Source organism: Zootoca vivipara, chromosome 2, assembly GCF_963506605.1.
Source record: "Zootoca vivipara chromosome 2, rZooViv1.1, whole genome shotgun sequence".
NCBI lineage: Eukaryota > Metazoa > Chordata > Lepidosauria > Squamata > Lacertidae > Zootoca > Zootoca vivipara.
The window spans coordinates 49,352,868-49,376,245 of NC_083277.1; the positions used below are offsets into that span (position 1 = coordinate 49,352,868).

At 41.2% G+C, this 23,378-nt stretch overlaps 1 protein-coding gene across 2 annotated transcripts in view; it reads right to left on the minus strand.

Annotated features, from left to right (window-relative positions):
* IARS1 (isoleucyl-tRNA synthetase 1) overlaps positions 1 to 23,378 on the minus strand; it is a 103,479-nt gene that overhangs the window by 19,843 nt on the left and 60,258 nt on the right. For both annotated transcript variants that reach the window (XM_060271486.1, XM_035106206.2), the window contains exons 18-27: positions 21,757 to 21,843; positions 20,495 to 20,578; positions 14,472 to 14,619; positions 10,131 to 10,251; positions 9,548 to 9,639; positions 8,874 to 8,951; positions 8,015 to 8,136; positions 3,562 to 3,664; positions 3,294 to 3,377; positions 626 to 800 (exon numbers count right to left, since the gene is read on the minus strand). In XM_060271486.1, coding sequence (XP_060127469.1) covers positions 626 to 800; positions 3,294 to 3,377; positions 3,562 to 3,664; positions 8,015 to 8,136; positions 8,874 to 8,951; positions 9,548 to 9,639; positions 10,131 to 10,251; positions 14,472 to 14,619; positions 20,495 to 20,578; positions 21,757 to 21,843 — 1,094 coding nt within the window. The remainder of the gene's footprint in view (positions 1 to 625; positions 801 to 3,293; positions 3,378 to 3,561; positions 3,665 to 8,014; positions 8,137 to 8,873; positions 8,952 to 9,547; positions 9,640 to 10,130; positions 10,252 to 14,471; positions 14,620 to 20,494; positions 20,579 to 21,756; positions 21,844 to 23,378) is intronic.

Sequence of the window (23,378 nt, forward strand, 5' to 3'; positions counted from 1 at the left end):
ATGTGCAATTAGTCAAAATTTCGATGGACTGATGCTTTCTGTCTTTTGTTTGAATGACAACATCCATATCAATGTATTTCTCTGACTTTCTTGTGTTTAGAACAAACATTTTTGCTCCATGGGCCAGATGTTTATCAGAAATTGACAGAAGGATGGGGTCTCCCGCCTGTCAAAATTCCCTCAGTTTCCAACTCTTCAGTCTCTGGCAGAATAAGTGGAACAAAGTATTCCAGGTTCTGAGACCATCCAAAGAACATTCAAAGCAAAATATGAGAACTATAAAAAACACTTTCTACTCAAGGTAGTTTGGATTCTTTTATAGACGTTTAGACCCCTGACTAAGTGCTTTCCTGAACATTTCCTCATTTTGCAGAATTGATTTAACCTTTCTCCTCTTTGCAGTTATTTTCCAATATGTTTATGGAACCTATAAACATTTGACAATATACTAACAAGAGAAATAGCTTTTAAATCTCTGCCTTTTTGCTTTTAGACGAGAAAAGAAACCCAAGCAACTAAATGGATTGGTTTGCATACCTGAAAATAAAAATTATTTTGCGTCAGTTTCTAAGGTCAACCTCATCACACTTTTCTGACAAACTACACATACTCCACTGATACTAACCAGTCTTCTGGAATTCTTCCAGCTGCTCACTTTTCAATTCCTTCACAGCAGCCATAACAGATTTAAAGGCACCTTTCAGACGCTTCCCAAGCACCATGTGATCAGGTTCTGCTCTTAGGCGGATTCCATATTTATCTTTCTCAGTTGATAATGTCACTTGACGGACGTTAAGTTCCTGCACATTTCCCAAAAAAGTAAAAAAATGGGGGGGGGGAGTTTAAAAAATAATCATCACTTGAAGTCATGATTAACAAACCATTTTACAGGCTGAATGGCAAAATATTACACGGAGTAGGACAAACAAAAAACAGCTGCCTGCAATTTTGATGTATGTGCGCTTGAAGTTTGAACAGTACTGTGATTAAGTCATTTTAGATTGTTATGCTATACAAAAATACTTTGCTATACAGAAGACCAAGTTAAATAGAGCTCCATTCATGCAATTAAATAAGAAAAAGTTCTCCCACCAAAGTAGTATCCAAACATCCTTACCTATTCCTACCCTGGAGTTTCCACCTTACACTTTCTAAAGACCCCAGTCCTACTAAACTCAAGGTTTCCTCACTCCACAACCCATAATACCTTTGAGATCGCTCCTATTCCATTCAGCCCTTGTCCTTTGCTCTTTTGTCTTGCTATTAAGCCAGGCCTCTTTTCCTCCTTGAACTAACCCCAAACTAATATTTTCCTAAATAGTGAACACTTTTCAGCAACTAAGAACTATCTACTGTTTAATTCCATCTAATGCAATGTTGATGTTAAATACAATTGTACAAACCAAACAGCAGATGGTCTGAAAATAAACCACCTTTCCTATTTTGCACCTGAAAACTTTTCTAGCATACTTCTGCTGTGTTGCTCTTGTTCTTAGGAAGCCTGGGAGACCTTTTGTCTGGCCAAACAAATGTACATACAATATTATAAAGAGTTTCATGTCTTTTATGAGGCATTGAGCTCAAAGAATCTGATACACGAAACCACACAAGGAGTCACTTTGTCTGGCAAGCCACACTTTAATCTCTAAAATAGATAAAGGATAAAATTGGCTCAATTTCCAGAGCGGAAGAGTTCACTATCAGCCCTCTGAAGCAACACTTAGCTGAAAGCAATTTACTAGTACAAAACAATCAAAACATTTTATGCGCTTTCTTTCCATCTCATTTCTTTCTCTCTCTTCTTTTTTTCAACAGCAAAGTCCACATACTAATCTTCCTTCCACTTTAATGAATTGTGCTTTCGCAATTGGTATTAGAATCAAAAAGAATGTCAGCTGACAGCAACAAGGTTTTACACAAAAAGCAAGTGGCTCCTCTTGCATTTCCATCAGCCACACTCCAAAGGGACGAAAGTGGAAGCAGGTCCACAGACACCCATAAGCAGCCACAGAGCAGGAGTGTTACTTAGGTTCTCTACCTCATCCCATTTCACCGGGAAACTCAAGGAAAGCCACCACATCCATATCAACAGCTTTTTAAAAAAACTTATTTTGCAGCAAAATCCAAAACTGCCCTTTTGACGTTAGCTTAGCCTTAGTGGAATGAGACTGTTTAGGAGGGCCCAGGCTGCAAGACAATCCTTTTTCATGATTTTGTGAATGATCAATGATCATGAAGTATTTATCTCTGAAAAATATGTGGTCAAAGTCAACTATGTGGTCAAAGACATAATATACAGATGTCACAATTTATCCTCTGCTTAGTTTGGTCCTTGCAGTCTTCAAGAGTACGCAGTAATGACATCTTTTTTTCTCAAGAAAGCATGTGTTTGCTTAACCCCTACCTACACATATATCTTGATACTGTCTCCTATTCCAACTAAGTTAGGTCTCTGTGCCTGAGCTTGACTAGAGTAAGACAACACACAAGAGTCCACTGCAGGCTCAAGGCCAAAACATGACAGCATTAAGCAATAACAAGGGGAGTCCAAAGCCAAGCCAAGATCAAGCAGTTCACAAGAGTAGTCCTGGGTCAAATGAAATCCAAAGGCTGAGTCATAACTTATGTGTATGTGTGTGAAAGAGATATCCAACAAACTCATCCCAACACACAAGGACTTCCACCTGTCAAATGGGTCTTCTTCTTCTTCTTCTCCCTCCCTCTCTTCTTCCCACTCCTCGCTCCAAATCTGCTTCGGATGATTGAGAAAAACCCCAGAATAGATGGGGAAGCAGTCCTCTTGTGCAGGTGGAAGCAGAGAAGGAACTAGCTGCTCAGGCACCCAGGGGAGGGGCTAGCTGCCAGCAGGGGCAAGGCGGGGCAGGGCGGCAATGTCAGCTGCCAGGGGGGCAGGGCGGCAATGTCACCCCCCTCAGGGTGACACCCAGGGCGGGCTGCACCCACCACACACGCCTTCCTCCGCTAGTGGGTGGAAGTCCTTGCCTAACAGAGCAGCTCGGTTGGATACAACCCACTCTGTTTTAATTTTGACTGAATTTATATTCCCACCACCAAGGAGCCCAGGGTGGCAAAGCAGCACCTAATTTTAAGCAAAAACGTTCTCAACAAAGTTGCAAGGGCAATTTCCACATCTGCCACTCTCCTGTGGAGGCTGGATCATGGTGTGCTGTTATGCTGACTGACTTGCAAGGCAAAAAACGTGGCATCAACCTGAAACAAAACCAATAAGAACTTAAGTTCTAGCAGCAATGCCTTCTGCTCTTCTATCTTACCTCAAGTATATACTTTTCCAAGGACTTGATATCTTCCAGCGCCTGAGGATCCTGATGAATAACCACCACCTCTTTCAGTGGATACTGAAATTAAATTTAACATCATCAGTCTGGAAAAAGGTACCCAAGATCTATTGAAAAATGACTATTTAACAGATATCCTTACAGTTCATTTTCTGGAATTCATTGATTTACCTATGCATTTCTCTGTCACAACCAATAAGTGCTTGTGGGATATTGATGTAAGAGAAATTAAAAAACATCTTACCTTTACTGGAATGGTTTTCCTGTCTCTGATTACCCGTCCAAGCTCAACAACAGATTGCATTCGGGAAACGGCACTTTCTATATTTTTGTCAATCAGATCCTCTCTAGATTCAAAAGGGGGGGATTAAAACTTGATTTGCATATGAAACTAACCCCTTTAAAAATAATAACCTATCTTTAAAACCTGGCTGAAAAGAAAAAGCCCTTTGCTGGGTCCCTCTTGTATGGCAGAATTGCCAGAAACAGCATTTTTGACCATCTTAAAGATTGCACCGAACACAAATGCCAATTTGAGAGTCAGTGCATCGTGGTGGATAGAGTGATGGACTTGGGACTATGGAGACTGGGTTCAAATCTTCCTGCTCAGCCGTGAAACTTATAGTGTAAACTAGAGTAAGTCACATTCTCTTTCTGCCTAACCCATTCCATTAAATTATTAGGACAAACTAGGAGTAGCTGGTGGGGTGGAGTGATGCCACAGAGCTGCCCCCCTTTAAATGTAATCGCTGCCACTTACCAGGAAAGTGTGAGCAGTACTGAGGTTAGAGCTCTGCTAACACAGCAGCTGTGCCAATCCAGTGATCCTGCCAGGGGACCTACATTGCTGCCCTGCCCCCATTCTGGTAAGCAGCAATGATGTCGGTGTCAGGCGGAAGGTTCTGCCCTACTGTACCAGCAGCTTCTACTTTATTAGCTTTTAGGTGCTAAGTGAATATATTTTTTTCATTATCTCAAGCTTTTAAGACATAGCTTAATAGTTGTTTTATCACTTTATTGCCAGTTTGCTTCTGATGCTCTTGTTAAAAGCAATTCAGAAATAGCAGCTTGTCCAGAACAGGGCTGCAAGATGATTAGCCAGGACTGGGCCATATTACAAGAGGGTTTTGTCAGTGGCACTGGGCTCCCAATTCCTTGCGAGTTTTAATTTTTAAATCTCTAGACAGATAGGTACCACCTCTCCTGCCATATATATCTACCCAAAGCTTGATACTCTTTGGCAGTCCTGCTCAGAGTGGCCCCATCAAATGAAGCAAGGTGGGCAGTCATCAGGAAGAGGGCCCTTTTAGTACGGGCACTCCAGTTATGGAATAGCTTGTCCAGGGTAGATTGCCTTTGAAATTGGTAAAATCTGGGCCTTGTGACTATGTTTTCCTTTTTAATCTGTTTGGATTTTCAGTGTGTGGCAAGTTATGGTTTGCGTTATTTATGTAGCACCCCCTCCCCCGCTTTTTAATGGTTTTATGTTTTATTTTGCATTTCAATTATTATTTTTTAATTATTACAAAGAACTTTATGTCACATGGAGGGTAAGTAAGTAATATTTTAGTAACTAAGTTGCTAAATATTAAAAGGAATTGCAACCAGTAAAAATTCTGGAGGTTAAGCCCGACCACTGAAATATGAATAGCCTTTCATTGGCAATCAATGCTTTTATTGGTCACTCAGCCACACAATAGGGGGGGGGGATCCATCATATTTATGAGATGGTCCAATGCCTCTTATTCCATTCATTAACTATAACTTAAATTAGAAAATTATTGATCTGTCTAGCAAATAAAACTATCCAAAAATGAAGATGAGAAGCAGACTGGAACAGTGACTTACACACACAAACGAAACAAATTATGGATGAGCCTTAAAAGAAAAGTTTGGATGTATATTCCACACAGCCGGAGAGGAAACAGAATTATGAGATTCTAACCAAGCAAAGTTCTGTAAAACAGCTGGTACCTATAGGGCTTATTTCAGAATTCACAGTGAGATGACAAAGCCATCTTCATTTGCTTGATAATCTTTTCCCCCCAAAGTTTAAAGTGTAAGATAGGAGTTAGGAACATTCTGCAGTCTGCAGTCTCACCTCAAAGCCAGCCTTCTAGTGCCTTCCTGCCAGTGCTGGATTGGGCCAGAGGCAAAAAAAGTGATACAGTGCAATGGATGCAACACTTTCCTTTGTACAGTAGGCAATACAGTGGTAACTCGGTTTAAGTACACAATTGGTTCTGGAAGTCTGTACTTAACCTGAAGCGTACTTAACCTGAAGCGAACTTTCCCATTGAAAGTAATGGAAACTGGATTAATCCATTCCAGACGGGTCCGCAGAGTACTTAAACTGAAAGTACTCAAACTGAAGCGTACTTAAACCGAGGTATGACTGTACATTATAGCCTTACAAAAGGAGGTTTCTACATCCACACACATCTCTCCATCATGGCAAGCAAGAAGCATTGCCACATAATTATAATAATGCCCAATTACACCACAAATAACTCATAACCCACTTACTCTCAGCAACCAGAAGCACCATAACCAGACACTGGAAAGACCTGTCAGGAATAAGCATGGACCAATGGTACCAAATAGTATGGGAAACAGCCTTACTAGAAAAATTAACCAATAAGATGAAACTGACACGGGGACAAATAGAAGAAGACGGCTTCACCCTGGTATGGCTCCCTTTTATCACATACACAGCCCAACAAGACAATGACAAAAACCCACCAACAGCATACAAATCAATATGGCTAACCTGATCCAAAATCCCACCCACCCCACTCACACACGAAACAAAGACCACCACAGCCACACCACAAATGAACCACCACACCCTAGGCCAACCCCAACCTCTCTCACCACCAAAGGAACACAAACGAACAACAGAACCTGGACAACCAACGCTGACAACAAACCCTACATATATTAAGTAAAATAGAAACATTGTCACCTGACCCCACCCATCTCTCCCCCATCTACCTTTCCCCCTTTTCTTCCCAATGTCTCAACAAATGAAACTGATTTGTTAAACTGTTACAAGAGACATTGCATATATCTTTGTAAATCAAGAAAATCTTTAATAAAACAAAAAACAAAACAAAACACTTTGCCTTAACTGATGCTGATGCTTAATTATGTTGGATCCATCATCTTATTGTTTTATACTAAAAATATATTTTAATAGTTTTTATATTAAATTATTTAACCTTAAAGCCTTGAAACTATGTGGAGTAAGGCAGGATAGAAACACACTGAAATTCCCTCAGTACACACATCAAGCAAATACTGAACAGCTAGTTTGTAAGAGAATTCAGGAAACTGGACACATTCTCATTTCAACAATGGAGACAGTAAAAATGATAAACTTAACTACTTAAAGCTGCCCAGAGAGCAAAATAAAATTTAAACCTTTAGCCCAGGCATCCCCAAACTGCGGCCCTACATATGTTTTGGCCTACAACTCCCATGATCCCTAGCTAACAGGACCTGCTTTAGCCTGACAACCATGGCACATGTGTAGTTTGACTGCTTTCCATCATGTGCAAGTCCATCATACAGTACGGAAACAGGGGGAAATGGTATACCAACCCCTGTTAACAGACTCAGTAATTACTACAAAGCTTTTGGGAGGTGGAAAAACTGCTTCACTAGAGACTAGCTATTAAAAACAAATAAACTCTCCAACAAAGCAAGTCAATTTGCAGTATTTTTTAATGTAATTTAAATTCACAAATCACATTTATCTTTGGCATCATTAATTGGACAGAACAAGGGACCTGGGACTAAAAAAAATTAAGTTAGATTCCTATAAATAACTGAACATCTTTCTAATGTGCCTTTCAAAATACTAGTTCAAGGGCATCTGTAATGACAATGTACCTTCTGTGCTGCAAACAAAAGAACATTTATACCCTGTAAAATCCACAGCTTTGATAGAAGAGATTTAACTCATATACCTCTAAACTGTTTGGATTGTATCACAAGAGAAAATGATTTTAGCTCTCTTGATTAATGACAATGCAATTGAATGTGATACCAAAAACAGCTCCCCCAGGTGAAAACAATATTCAAAGCATATCCAAACCTATTTGCCAACCATAGCCAGAAAACAAATGTTGGGGCTTCTGCTAAACTGCAAACTGCAAATGGTCAGAACATTAAAAAATCAATATATAAACACATTTTCTTCCTCAAACAAAAGCAAAGTAAAACAGATCAGCTTCCTTCAATTGTATTGATCACTAAAACCTTTTCCCTAGCTGTTGCTTACACCTTGTAAAATGTTTTCATCTACTCCTTTCCAGTATTTATCAGAACTAGTTTCCTATGACCACCCTCTTTAGTCTACAATTCAGCATCAGGTATGGGTATTTAATAAAGTTGCAAATTCTACAGCAGTTTTACAACTGGATTTGGAAAAACATATTTTAAGAACTCTAATATTTTGCCTTATGGTAAAGCATAAAAGAGAGGGCTGCCTCGGAAGATGGTTCAGAAACTACAGCTAGTGCACAATTTGCTAGCCAAGTTACTCACTGGGACAAGACAGTTTGAGTTTACTATACAGATCCTGGACTGACTGATCTGGCTGCCAATTAGTTTCAGAGTCCAATTCAAAGTGCTGGCTTTGACCTATAAAACCTTAAACTTGGGCATCCACTACAATTGACTGAGTTGCTCACCGAACTTGAGGAACCATGAGGTAGTGAATGCTATCTGTGTTCTTCTCCTGAATGCAGGCAGGATCAATAAGTGTCTTCAAATTCTGGTACATCAGTTCAGTGATAAATGGAGTATAAGGTGCCTGGAATGACAATTTTTCATTACTTGGCTATTCTATATTTTGAAGTAATTATAAATGAATTACCGGTATAATTACCCTTGGACGGCTAAGTCTGGTCAAAGGCGACTATGGGGTGCGGTCAGGGCCAGATTTAAGCTTGATGAGGGCCAAAGCTACTGAAGGTAATGGGGCCCTTTATATGTGATATTTTAGGGAGCAGGCTAGCAGGCGGAGCCCATTACTTACATCATAGTTGCTGTATGTAGGTTTTATTTTATTTGTTGTTTATCTAATATTTTCGAAATGTACATCCAGTTTTTTTCATTTAAATTTTTTTTGGGGGGGGGGCTCCAAGAGAGTGTAGCCCTAAGCTATAGCTTGTTTAGCTTATATGTAAATCTAGCACTGGGTGCGGACCTCATTTCGCTTCAGGCGAGGGAGCCGGTGTTGGTCCACAGACAGCTTTCTGGGTCATGTGGCCAGCATGACTAAACCATTCCTGGTGCAACAAAACACTGTGATGGAAGCCAGAGCACACGGAAAGGATGTTTACCTTCCCACCACAGCAGTACCTATTTATCTACTCACACCAATGTGCTTTCAAACTGCTAGGTTGGCAGGAGCTAGGACAGGGCAACGGGAGCTCACCCAGATTTGAGCTGCCGACCTTCCTATCAGCAAGCCCAAGAGGCTCAGTGGTATAGACCACAGCGCCACCCGCATCCCAGATGAATGACTGTACAGTAGTTAATTCTTACCATAAGTCTGCACATAGAGTGAAGAACGCTGAATAAGGTTTCTAAGGCCATAATGCAGTCATCTGTTCCATTTTCACCCTACTCAAGAAGTAGTCATTGACATAAGAGAGATTAGACCAAGAATTACACAAAATGGTATTAAATAATAATAATAATAATAATAATAATAATAATAATAATAATAATTTATTATTTATACCCCGCCCATCTTCAACACACAAATCAAGAGGGTAAAGGTAAAGGGACCCCTGGTAAAGTGGACGACTCTGGGGTTACGCCGCTCATCTTGCTTTACTGGCCGAGGGAGCCGGCGTACAGCTTCCAGGTCATGTGGCCAGCATGACTAAGCTGCTTCTGGCAAACCAGAGCAGCGCACGGAAATGTTGTTTACCTTCCCGCCAGAGCGGTACCTATTTAACTACTTGCACTTTGACATGCTTTCGAACTGCTAGGTTGGCAGGAGCTGGGACCAAACAACGGGAGCTCACCCCGCCGCAGGGATTCGAACCGCCGACCTTCTGATCGGCAAGCCCTAGGCTCTGTGGTTTAACCCACAGCGCCACCCACGTCCCAGTAATGAAGAAGGTACTCAGCTTTAAAGGGAACCTGAATTAACTCAGGAGCAAATCACTTCCACCTCTCATGTATACACCCTGGAAACAGAAGTCACATACCTTTAACCTCCTGCGATTCATTCTGACATACCAGTTGGTAAGAATGTCTACAAACTTAACGAGACGGGGAACTACTGTGTACAGTCTGTAGGCTGAAAGTGAGGGGGGAAATAGCAAGATGTAATGTCCCATTAACCTTTTGGCTTCAGTCTCTTATTCTAATCAAAATCTGGAAGATATAAGAACCAGCTGGAGCCTGTGACAATACCTTAACAACATTAAAAATGTATCACTATAAAGAAAGAATGGATTTGACTATGAGTCCCTTATTCATGTTATCCATAGTTAAGAAACCCTTTTTCAAACCCTACGGTCGTTTCAAACTCATATTAAGAGAGCAAAAATGTTCAAATCTATAAACAAACATTGGGTTGTATCGAAAGTTAGTCCTACTCTAAGTAGATGAATTGAAATGAATAGGCATAACTAACTAGGGCCCAGTAATTTCAATGAATCCACATCAAACAACCCACAAAAAGTAAATAAAACCATGGATAGAGAAATCAGTATATTTCTACTGTATAATATTGCAGCACCAATATGAATGTAATTAGAATCCTGAAATTTGAGGAAGTATACGCACCTGCCATTTCTGCTTTGAAGAACTGAATGAGTGACTGTGCAAAGGAAAGAATCCATTTATCCATGATATTGTTGCTTTCTTTAACTGTGTTCTCATTGTAAAGGAATTCCTTTCCATCTTCCTATGAATATGGAGGTGGAAAAAGAGATTTAACTTGAGCCAGAGCAATATGTTGTGGAGGTGGGAAAGAATCTGTGGTTGGGGTAACCATAACATTTTTTCTATTTCTTTCCCCTTGTTTTCTCCTCACACTTCCCCTTCTATTTACTGCAAAAGGAAGATATTAACTAAGCCAGCTCAGAGGGTGATGTAGTTTTGGGATCTGTTTAGGGGCATGTCAAGGGAGTGCGGTGGCTGAGCATCTTACAAGTCCACAGCCTCACCATCCCAGAACACTCTGCTTGGCTCACACATCTGGCAGAACATAACGAGTAGGCTGAGCATGCCTGCTGAGCTTTCCGCATGCCTACCAGGGACTGTGGTGATATAAATGCCATCCTGTCATAAGGTTTTCCTCTTCACCAGAAGAGCTGCACTTATGTCAGCTGCAGGATCACACCCAAATTCTTCCAATTCCAGTTGGTGTACTACAGTAGTACAGACCAGTACTGAACCAGTATGCCTCTGACTGTGCAACAATGTTGAGTGAAAAGAGAACTCCTCCAGTTCATGGGTCATTCAAGAAGTCAGTTGCAAATGTTATTCATTCATTAGACATGTTCTCATGCAGGCAAACACAGCAGCTATTTGCAGATTTATTCTCTTTCTGTGAAAAAGCCATCTGGCGTGAATGCCACTCTGAGAGTCTGTTCACCTTATCATGCTGCACAGAGAGGGTAGTAGTTTTCAGGATAATACCATCAGTTCAAATTTATTGGCAAGTGTATCACATAGCGATAGTTTCAATTCCTTTAATAAGGTAGGATAATTTGAAAAGTGCTTCAGTCAAAAAATAGCTGCTTTCTGGGTTCTCATTTGTGGACCTCTCATTTGGACTTTGCTCCCATTAGCAGGGTACAAAGCACTTCACTTTAGTACTATGGTACATAATAACATTTTATAAATAGTTTAGCGGGCAGTAATTTCAAAGCAAGCTTAAAAGGTTAAATGCAATGTAGAGACATTTGCCAGGATTTACTGCTTGCTCCTTGCATGAAATGAGGGAGTGGTCAGAGCCCCTCTTTATGGCACCATTCACCTTAATACTATATACAGCCACCCACAGACACTCGGACAATGTTGAGCCACATTGCTATAACTTAAGGGAGGGGAGAGCTTCCTATTTGTGCAATTGCCAGCACAACTTAGTTATGCAAATGTCCTGGCTCCCATTTGATGAAGAACTCTTAACTCAGGTTGTGGTTTCCACCAAAACCTTTCATCAGTGTGATGCACAGACAAAATGAGGTAATGTGGTTCAAAGGCAAAGCAGGAGCTACCCACAACTACACAAGCAAGCAAAGACACAGATCCAGCAATAATACCCCACTGAAAGGACAGCGAACAGGGTGGGGACAACTTAGCGCAGCAAACGGTTCTGGTCCTTAGAGTGGGCAAGCAACCTGGCACTTCTCTGCGAAGGCTGAACCTGCCCCATCTGTTCATGCTTGTGCTGGCATCTCCATGGTCTAGGCAATGGAGGGGGACAGGTGAGGCAGCAACCTCCCTGGGACAGGCAGCACTATGTGTGGTTTCTGACAACTTCAGAGGCAGAGTTAGTGGCATGATAGGCTAAGTGGACAAGCCAGAACAAGCTTCCTACAACTCAGAAAAAGGAGCTAATGCCTCAAGTAGGTGCACGGCGAGGGAAACCCACCACCACTAGAACGCTCTCTAGTATCCTCTACCTTGGGTTCTCCTGACCTGAGCAAAGTCCTTCCTAGCTCACTAGATTCCTTCCTAGATCATCTATCTGCAACTCCTCTTGTCTCTGTTGGCTCAACCAGCCCTCCCCACTCAGGGCCTATGACAGCAAATACATCTCCCAGGAACTGAAGACCACAAGAAACATACAGTGGCACCAAAACTAACTTCAGAGTATGTACAGTATATTCCTGCATATAAGACTACTTTTTAACCCGGGAAAATCTTCTCAAAAGTTGGGGGTCGTCTTATACGCCGGGTCGTATTTCTTATACGGCGAGTATATCCCAAACTCTATATTTTACCTGGGAAAGTTGGGGGTCGTCTTATACGCCGGAATATATGGTAAAATATTGGGGCAGTTTGAAGAACAGTATTAGGAACAGTGTCTGGGGACCCTCAGAAATAGCTGATTAATTATGCAGCTCCAAAGCTCTCCTTAGAGGTGACTGCTAAAAATGTAAACCAATTTCCATTACCTTTATTGCTTCTAATAGCAAGGGCTCCATGGTGGTTTGAAAAGCTCATGTATCATGAGAGGTGAGTAATTATAAGCTCTTCAAGTTATCAATTTCCCATCGGAAACAGAGTGTATTCACTAAGATCTGTTGAGACTTTCCTTACCAAAGAACCACTCTTCAAAGGACCCGTGTTCTCTCTTCAAGTAAATTATTTGAAAGGCAACCATTTAGAAACAGTTGCTGTGAGAACAGATTAAGATTTAAGTACTGACTGACCAGAAGAGTTTTGAAATTTGCAATGCTGACAAGCCAGAAGTCTTCCCTCAGGTTGCCAGGTGCACTTTGTAAAAGTTATGAACTGCTTCAAATAAGCTGATATCAATGACTAGAGATCATTCAGTCTTATGTATCCTATAATGCAGTCACAGAAGAGATATACAGTGGTACCTCTTGATGTGAACGGGATCCGTTCCAGAGCCCCATTCACATCCAGAGCAGAATGCAACCGGCGTCAGTGCTTCTGCACATGCGTGGGTCGAGATTCAGCACTTCTGCGCATGGTGTCATTTGATGCTTCTGCGCATGCGCGAACCGCCAAACCCGGAAGTAACCCGTTCCATAACTTCCGGGTTCGGCGTGTTCGTAATCCGTGTTGTGTCCAGAGGTATGACTGTATTACTATTCTTGGAATCCAACGAATGAAACACAATCCTAAATAATGTATTACTTTTTTACCACTTTTTATGTAGAATACATATTACAGGAGGCTTACAGATTTATTAAATCCCACTGGATAAAATTAAATCTTTCTAGTCAATTAGGACTATAGACTTTGGAACATGTTAAATGAAGAATATACATTCTTAACCTAAACATTTCACATTTGAAAGAGGAAATAAATGTTTATCAAATATTCCGTTCCATTCCCATTGTGCTTTCCTGAGAGCACTGTCCCCCAACCTAGAATAGTAATGGCTGCCATTAAACTAGCAGTTTAGGAATCTAAACTGGTCTTCATAAAAAGAGTAAGACATTCAGTGCCATCAAATCAGAAATTTCTGGCATCAGAATTTTCTAACTTTACTTACTATTACTCTTGTAAATTAGCATTTCAGAAGCCCTTGGTGCACCAATAAACTGAACAACTCCTCAACACAAGTGAGCTCTAAATCAGATTCTTAGAATAATGCTGGGGTAAATGGGCATAAATTGCAGCCTACAATTTTTTGTCTGCGACTATAATCTCAAACTGCATAATTAACACTGACTCGGGCTACTTGAGTTTTGAGTTTCCTTCCCCTCCCTCCTTTTTATCATTTTTAAACTTTTAACCGCTTCTAAGCAGCTCAGGATGGTATAAACAACTCTTCCTGAACCTCTGCTCATATTTGTCCTCCAAAAGAATCATGTAAGTTAGGTTGGGCTGAGAGACAATTCAGTTTCACAGAAAACCAGGAAGCTTCCTTATACCAAATCAGAGCATTAGTCTATTTAGGTCAGAATTGTGTATCTACATTGACTGGAAATGGTTCTCCAAATTTTCAGACAGGTGACATTCGCAGCTCTACCTGGAGATGCCAAGTATTAAACCTGGAAGCTTCTGTGTGCAAGGCCGATGCTCCCCCCCCCCAAAAAAATAGTTTTCCCCATTACATTTAAAATAAACTAGATTATGGCATTAAGAATTATAGTGACTGACTCAAGGTCAGCACATTATATTCATGGCAGAGTAGGGATTTGAATGTGGTTCTTCCCAGTGATGGTCTGACACTATAAGCACTATATCTCTGGCTCCAACAAAATGCAAGAGTGATAAACTACAACCACAACCGACTGCACCAACACATGTTGCCTGAGGCATCTTGAGAGCCCATTTGATCAGATGAGCAGGACAGATATCATGAAGAATAAATACATATGTTGGAAGCAAGCTGTGTGACTAGAGATCCCATATTGATAAGCATAATACAGTAATGACCAGAGAAACAACTTTCTTCGGCAGTGCAAAGCTTTGTACCTTAAGTTGCAGAATGACAACGTTCTGAATGAGAAAGCGATATGCATTGTACCAGGGCAAGAAGACATCCTTCAGCACATCTCTCACACCTTCTTCTTTAAATCTCAAGTTTTCGGCTCTCACAACAGGAGAATTGATAAGGTACAGCCTACAGCAGCACACACAAGCAGAGCAGAGTAATGAAAATTTCGACATGGCTTTTAAGAAAACACACCAGATCCCTTTTTAATACACACAAACTAAATATCAACAATCCTCCACCCAGGACCCAAAATAATGTTGAAGTCCTAATACTTTGTTCAGTGCCAGGAAATCTGTAAAAGTTGCTAAGATACAACTCACACTGCTCAAATGGCTATTCTAATTGGCAGTATTAGCAGAGGTGTAACCCCCACCCCACCCCCCAAATTCTGCAATTACATAAAAAGGCATTTCCATTTGTTGCAATTTAGCTGGATATTTTCTATGTCATTTCTTCTTACTCTATTAAGCTGCTGAATAGATCTTGAGGAAGCAAGCATTTCTAAAGAACTGTGCTCAAATTACCATCACCCATCATTTCACATTTCCATATGACAAGATGGCTTTTGGACAAACCATTTTTTCCCTGCATAATGTACAACAGCCTTGGTATTTTAACAATGCAACCCTATGTATGCATAGATGGATAGAAGTCCCACTAGGCTTATTCCCAGAAAAGCATGCATAAGATTGCAGCCAAAGCTGAAGAATATGGTTAAAACTACCTAAACAGGGATACAGGGTTTGTAGTTAGTGGCCTACCGGTAGTTTAAATGATATGGTAAGCCAAACTATGGCTTGCCAGGACTACAAGTGTGCAGTCAGGGCCAGCCCTACGGCCAGGCTGGGTGTTGCAGGGCGCCATGGCGCTGGCCCGCCAGGGGGGCGCATCACAGCTGCACCTGCCCGCCCGCCGGCCACTCTTCCGCGCAGCCCCGCCCTCGGCAGCCCCGCTGTGCCAGCCCACCTGCCCGTCGCGTTGGGAAACGGGGTGGGGGGCGCCGGAGGGATCCGTCGCACCACGGCGCCAGAGCGCCAGAGGTGCTTAAGACGGCCCTGTGTGCAGTTCTTTGAAGAGGAGTTTGCAGGCACTTTACTCCTTTTTGCTCTTGCACCACACTGAACAAAGCCAAGGCTGTTTCTTAATTTTCCTATCACATGTAATGAAAGTTGTCATTTTCTGCCCTGAGATTTCAAAAATATAGCTGCTTATTTTGTTTACCATCTACACATTTTTATAATGTTCCCCCCCCCCACAGCTGTATTCTAAGAGAATGGGCTTCAAGAGACTGTTTCACAATTCTTCCCAGACATCCACTGGAATATTTTTACCTATGTCCCTTGTACTCTTTTTCATGTTCTGATTCCATGTCACACTTCAGCTACCGGATATATATTTTTGAAAGTATATATCCGCTAAGGTGCATAATTCATTTTTCCAACTATAGAGATAATCCTCCAAAAATATCAAACTTGAAAATAATCAAACGAAGAGATTTTTCCCATTCAATTTTGTTTTGATCTCAGAGTATACCAATCATTAAATCCAATGGAGATGGTCAGTTTTCTGAATTTCAAAACCATTAACTGTATCTATACTTCAGTTGTAAAGCACAGATTTGAATGGGGAAAGGCTTGAGTTAAATAGCCTTTTATAACAATCTCAAACTCTTAAAATATTGAGTATTAAATGGTTGCTCTTTACCAACCTATACTTGATATTTCCCCACAATATTGTATGGATACATGCATTACCGTATTTTTCATTCCATAAGATGCACTTTTTTCCTCCTAAAAAGTAAGAGGAGGTTCTGTGCGTCTTATGGAGCAAATGCATGGTCCCTGGAGCCGAATGCCCAGGGGCTAAAGGCAGATCGTGGTTTTTTTAAAAAAAGAAAGAAAGAGCTAAAGGCTAACAAGAGGGAAAGAGAAAGGAACCCGCTCAGCAGCTGACTGCAAGAGATAGGGGAGAGAGATAAGAGAGCTAGCTCTCTTCCCAGCCCCTCATGGCCCCTTGCCTAGGCCTCAAATGTTGTCTGCAGGGGGACACATGTGACTGGCTGATTAGATTATCTGTCTGGAAACTGTAGAAATGGGTCCCTTTCCTAGAGAAGTTGCAGAACTGTGAGTTGAACCCCATAAAAACAGAATTTTTTTTCCCTTTGCAGGGAAACTCAGCAACTTTGAGCTGATCCTAAAAAATGGAGCTTTCCCCCTTTGCAAAAAGATGCACAACTCTGAGCTGACCCCCCCCCCCCGCAAAAAACGGGGCTTTTCCCATTTGCAAAAAAGCTGCACAACTTTGAGCTGATCCTTTAAAAAAATGGAGCTTGCCCCCTTTGCAAAAGAAGCTTCCTCAAATATTTAATTGGGGGGGCAAAGGCACCTAGGCCTCTAGGAGTTGGCTGCTATGCCTAGGAAGATTCAAGAAAGGAAAATATTTTTTCCCTTGTTTTCCTCCTCTAAAAACTAGGTGCATCCTATGGTCAGGTGCGTCCTATGGAGCGAAAAATACTGTGATTCTTGCTCAATTTGAGTATGAATCCATTACCCATTATAATGAAATCGTAACAAATACTTTATACAATACCTCATAATTATTAGTATATAGATTTGTATTTGCTCAATTTGCTATTTCTATATCCAATTATCTTATTGGCTTTCTTGCCAATTAAAATCAATTTTGCTTTTTAGACTCTCCTTTTTTGGACATTTATACTTCTGCTTTTGTTTTATTCAGTTCATAGCTGGCTAGGGGTCCATCCCCTTCTAAAATGTTTTCTAATCCTACCAATGATTTTGCTGGGTTGGTTAAAGTTAGAACTATTTCATAACATTATAGTTTGATTTTTCCATACATGTTTAAAAAAATTGCTTTCTCTTATTTTAATTGTTAATAGTTCAATTGCTGAATCAAATGAAAGTGGCAATTAAGGGCAACCCTGCCTAGTTACTTTAGTTAAATTAAAAGCCAATGAGACAATTCCAGTGGTATAAATTTTTGCTTTTGATTTGAATCATCTGTAGCCATGTTCTAAAAGTTACTTCAAAATTAAAGTATTTCAATGTTTAAACAGAAAGGGCCACTGAAGATTATCAAAGGCCTTCTCCACATCCAATAACAGTATCACAGTTACTGCTTAATGTGTAATCTATGACATGTAAGACACTGCATATGTTATATTGCATTTTCCGCTTCCGTATATAGCCTGTTTGATCAAGAGCTAGATATTTATTTACAAAATAATTTAGCCTTCATGCTAATATATTATTGAACATCTTAATGTTTAAAAGATATATGGATCAGTATGAAATAACTAGATGAATTCTTTCTTCCTCTAAGAATTGCCACAACACTGACATCCTACTATGAATCTGGCACAATCTGCTGCTTTTCAGTTTTTCTTTGTCTTTTAAACTGGTTTGACTAAAATAGAAGGAAAGGTTTTATAGTAAGTTGCTGTAGAGCCATCTGGAACAGAGGTATAATTTAGTGTTTTGATGGCTTCAAATATTGTTTCATCTGATGAAACTGGTTCATCTGAAGTTTGTCAGTCCTTCAAATGCTAATTTAAGCTGCACCCCCGAATATAAGCTGGAGCTTTAAAATTGGAGGGGGAGGGATTAAAAAAATACCCAAATATAAGCCGCTCCCTTCCTCGCTGCTCCTGGGTGCATACTGGGGGGGAGCTGCACTGCGTTGCCGGCGGCCTTTCCCCTTCCTCGCTCTCTCCCTTCCTGGCCTTGGGGGAGAGGACGGGGAACTACACGCTGGGCGGGCTCCACTTTGCCACACTCCTGGCGCTGTTTGCCATGTGCTTTTGGCTGCATACCGTAAGGTCGTGAATATAAGCCACATGTTAACTTTTCATGGTCGGAATTTGGGGGGAACATGCAGCTTATATTCAGGCCAATACAGTCATTCTTGATAAAAATTGAGCCTTTTTGCCCATTTGGTTAATCTATTTGACATAATTTAGACTACTATTAGACTACAATACTAATTCTGAAGCCCCCAATGTTCAGGGAGCACCACAAAACAAACTTGCAAGGCTTCAACTTTGGCTGATCTTGAAGGGATCAAATGGATGCCAAGCCTTCTCACTACTTGCACTTTCTTTCTCTGTTTTTCAAAGCGCATGTCCAAGCATGCACTCAGCAACCACACACTGCCATGGTGCTGCGCTCTGCAACAGATGGGAGAAAAATAGCAGGAGATCCCTGGAGGTCCTTGGAGGAGCTGGCACTGCTTCACCGGCAGGATGGGTAGAAGCAGCGACTAACAAACAGAGCAAAACTCTTACATTCTTATTGCCCCACCAAGTGATAACTTTTCATGCAAAGCAATAATGTGAGAACTGGGATGGGGACCACGACTAGGGAATCTGTTACCCTCGGATGCTGTTGAACTCCCACTCTAATCAGTCTCAGGTGGCCCACCCAATGGATGGGGTGATGTGAACTGTAGTCCAATGTCACCTGGAGAACCACAGATTCCTCATCCCTAGTAGGCAAAGTTTAAGCCAAGGAACCAAAAGACAAAAGAAGGCCACTAATAAACTCACTCAGTACTTGTTACTCTCATTTAGAGTTCTTCACTTCCTTAAGCAGTTTAAATGTGCAGCTGTTCAAAAATACCACATTTATCAGTAAGCTGCAGAGGATATTTCTGCAGTACTTAATCAAAATTTGCATATGGGAGAAGGGGAAAACTTCTTCCACAGAAGCTAAATTAGCTCAGTAAAAAAGAAAAAACCCACGAGAAAGTCAGAAGTACGTAGTTTATTCTATAAACAGAACACAAGTGCTTGACATCAAGCACTTCAAATAAGTTCAGACATCTGAACTGGAGCTCTCTCCTTAAATGAACCTAGCAAGCACTACTTTGCATTGTGTGTGGGAGTATGTATAAATAAGACTTTAGTGTACACATATCAGGCAGGCAGCAAGCAAAAACAGATTTATCTTGCTGGGAAAATGAGGACAGCAATGAATGCTCTTGAGAGCTGGGGATTTTCATTTAGGTAAAGAAAATAAAATTTACTCAAGTCTGACATACAATATTTTATCTTGCCAGATATATATTTTAGAAAGACAATGTTATTTAAGGTGAACAAATACAGCTAATAATTCAAACCATATACACACCAAAAAGTGCTCAAGTTCTTCAAGGCTCCCAGAATACAATCAGCTATATATTTGGTTTAGAGCCTACCAACTCCTGGAAGAAATTAACCATATAATGCTGTGTAGACCTGGAAAGCCTAGAGATGGTATACACAGCCTACGAATGAAAATTCCCACACATAGACACCTAAGCTATGTAATCAATTTGCCACAAAGTCAATCCCCAGGCTTTAGGACTATGCACAAGACGACACTCACACGTGTATAATCAGGAGCCCCGGAGACACAACATGCTGGTGAGCTCGTATGAACCAGCCTAATGAGGTTTCAGGCTATCCAGTGTCTCACACCACCAACCCAATCGTCCTTGCTATAATGTTTTTCAGTATTTTTAAGGTGATTTTGCACACATCCACACAGATATTTCAATGTGGAAATTAAAAGGAGCTGGTGGTGATGCGTAGCCTGCCTTGTACTTCGCTTGCAGTACTGGACAATTAATTATTCTTCATTCAGTCTAGCACTCTGTTTATACCAGTGGTGAACCAAATGCTTTTGGGAAGCTTTTACAATCTGGACAACTTCACCATTCCATTGAGATGCCTCACAGCACTCCATCCCCCTTTTTGCATATTATAAAAGTATTTTTGTTCAAGATGTATACAGTTGTTCTGCAATTGTATCTACCTTCTTTTGGTCTTTCTAAAAGTTGTACAAAGTTCTAAGAAGCACACACACACATTGCTGCTGCATGAACAGCAGTAGCTGCAACAGCCAAAGCAAGTAGCAAAAGCCAAATTTTGACTGGATATACCTAAGCAGAGGACCCACAAACATTAATAGAAACGGGGGCAGGGACAATAGCAGGATCCTACCTTAGAGCATCAGCCCCATAAGAATTTACAATGTTTGCTGGATCTGGGTAATTCTTCTTCCTTTTGCTCATCTTTTGCCCATCACTAGAAAAGAGTAAAGATGGAAACTATGACAAAGGATGCATTGCTGGTAAAGTTCTCAAAATTAATACAAATACTCTTGGAAAATCAGTCTACCATTTTTATGATAGAAAGTGCCAGTCCCCTCAAGAGCAGATTATATTTACTTTCACGACAGCCTTATTGCAAAGTGAAGAACAATGGAACAAGTGGAGAAACGACCATAGTTTTTTTCTAGCCATGTTTATGTCTTGGGTGATAATGAGCTTTTTACTTTATTCTACCCACTCCCAATGATATATATACTTGTATCATTTTGGAAGGGATTGTCATTCAGCTAAGGTTGGCTATTCAATGAAGGATTACACGGAAATATTTGCAGCTTAGACCTCTCCTCCTACCAGAGGGGAGGGGTTGTGAATGGGAGCCGGTTCCCGCATTAGCAGGGGGGCGTATTTGGCCCCCTCCATCAGTTATCCCAGCTGCTGTGCCCTTCAGCCAGCCAACAGGGCTGGCTTGGAGGTGGGGTTTAGCCACATTTAAGCAGCCGCGGCAGCGCCGTGCCCTGATTCTGCTTCCTAAATTTGTCGGATCAAGACACCTCCTTTCTTCTTCAGCTGAGGACTTCGGATCGCCACCTCTTCAAGCTCAAATCACTCTTCGAGCGCAAATCACTCTTCAAGCTCAAATCACTTAATTTCGCCTTCCACAGCGTTCCCAGCGCCTTCCTGCCATCTACCGGCTCCAGCTTCCTCTTTCAGCATCTGCTAGGAACCACACTCAATTGCCGCTCTGCATCTGCATCACCGCGAGCGCCCCTTTGTTATTCAGGGGTGCAACTCCTCCACCAACGGAACATCCCTGCTGCCGTCTTGGGAAACTGATAACGTACCCATGTTGCGGGGGTGTAGTGGGTGGCAAAAAACTATTTTCATAACACTGCTCTGTGGGGATCAGTAAAGATTCCCATCGCTAGGCTCAATCTAGGGCAGTCCAGTGTGTCCGTTGGTAGTGCGGGGGTGAGGTTTCGCTTAAAATTCCCTCCCACGGTTTCACGACTTCCCGGTTCTTTCTTTTGTAAGTGATTGCCAGGAGTACACAGTGCCCCAAACCCTACTACTCTTCTTTATTTGCAGCTTAGAACTCCATTTCAAGCAGAACCTCAGGAAAAAGCAAGATTCTGTATTAACAATATTACTTGCCTGGCAAGAACTAGGCCATTTACAATTACATTCTTGAAAGGGGGCTTCCCAAAAAGAGCTGTGGACAACACGAGCAACGTGTAAAACCTGAAAAACAAATTGATAGTTAGCAGCTGATTCTAGGTTAATGCTAAAATAGCAGACTTTCAAGCCCTTGTATGCCTTCACATTTTAATTGACTCCTTTTAGCAGATTTCAAACCCCGGGGACATTAATAAGAAATACATGGTGATAGTTATCCAAAAGTGTCATTTTATTATGCAAATCTTCTGGAAAATCTTCACATATTATTTCCCCCCTATGGCTAGCTTCTAATCTTGTAACAAACCACATTATCATACAAAACAGTCCTCCTTCCAAAGCTACAGTGTCATAAGGAATATTCCTGCGTTCAAGAAAACTGAGTGACATAATGATGCAGAACCTTCCTTTCATAATGTGACTCTGTAACATTGTATACATCACATTTGTAAATGTTGCTTAACACAATCCTACAGTCACTTCAGGGTAGAGGTGTGTGAGCCTGTGACAAATATATACAGTGGTACCTCGACTTACGAACGACTCGACAACCAAATTTTTTGAATTACGAATGGGAGTAATTCATCTCGACATCCGGGAAAACCCGCGGCGGTTTTAGATAGGGATTTTTAGATAGGGTTGCTTCGACTTACAAATTTTTCCGTTTTCAATGCATTCCTATGGGAAATCGTGTTTCCAATGGCTTTTTTCAACTTGTAAATTTTTCGACTTACGAAGATGCCTTTGGAACGGATTAAATTCGTAAGTCGAGGCACCACTGTACAGTGGAACCTCGGTTTATGAACACCTCGGTGTATGAATTTTCAGTTTATGAACACCGCGGACCCATCTGGAACGGATTAATTCACTTTCCATTACTTTTAATGGGAAAGTTCGCTTCAGTTTATGAACGCTTCAGTTTATGAACAGACTTCCGGAACCAATTACACCCATGTTTCAGTTTATGAACGCTTCAGTTTAAGTACTTCGCGGACCCGTCTGGAACAGATTAATCCACTTTCCATTACTTTCAATAGAAAAGTTCGCTCCAGTTTATGAACGGTTACTCCGCGGACCGTCTGGAACGGATTAATCCACTTTCCATTACTTTCAATGGGAAAGTTCGCTTCAGTTTATGAACGCTTCAGTTTATGAACAGACTTCCGGAACCAATTGTGTTCATAAACCGAGGTACCACTGTATACACAAATATATATACACAAACCTTCATCTTTCACTTGGTACTTGATTATAATACAGTGATACCTTGGTTTGCAAACGCAATCCGTTCCGCCGAGGCGTTCGCTTGCCGAGGCATTTGCTCGCCGAAGGCATGCTTCTGCGCATGCGCGAAGTGCCGATAGAGCGCTTCTGCGCGCGCGCACTGCGCAGATCATGTCTGCGCATCCAACGCCGTGGAACCCGGATGTAAACACTTCTGGGTCTACGGCGTTCGTAAACAGAGGTTTTCGTAAACAAAGGTAGCCATAAACCGAGGTTCCACTGTACTCAGTAAAGGAACAGAATTGCACTGGGATTACAAGGCTCGTTAGAAATTTAAATTTTGTTTTCCCATGTATAATAGTTCCTAAAGGAAGTTA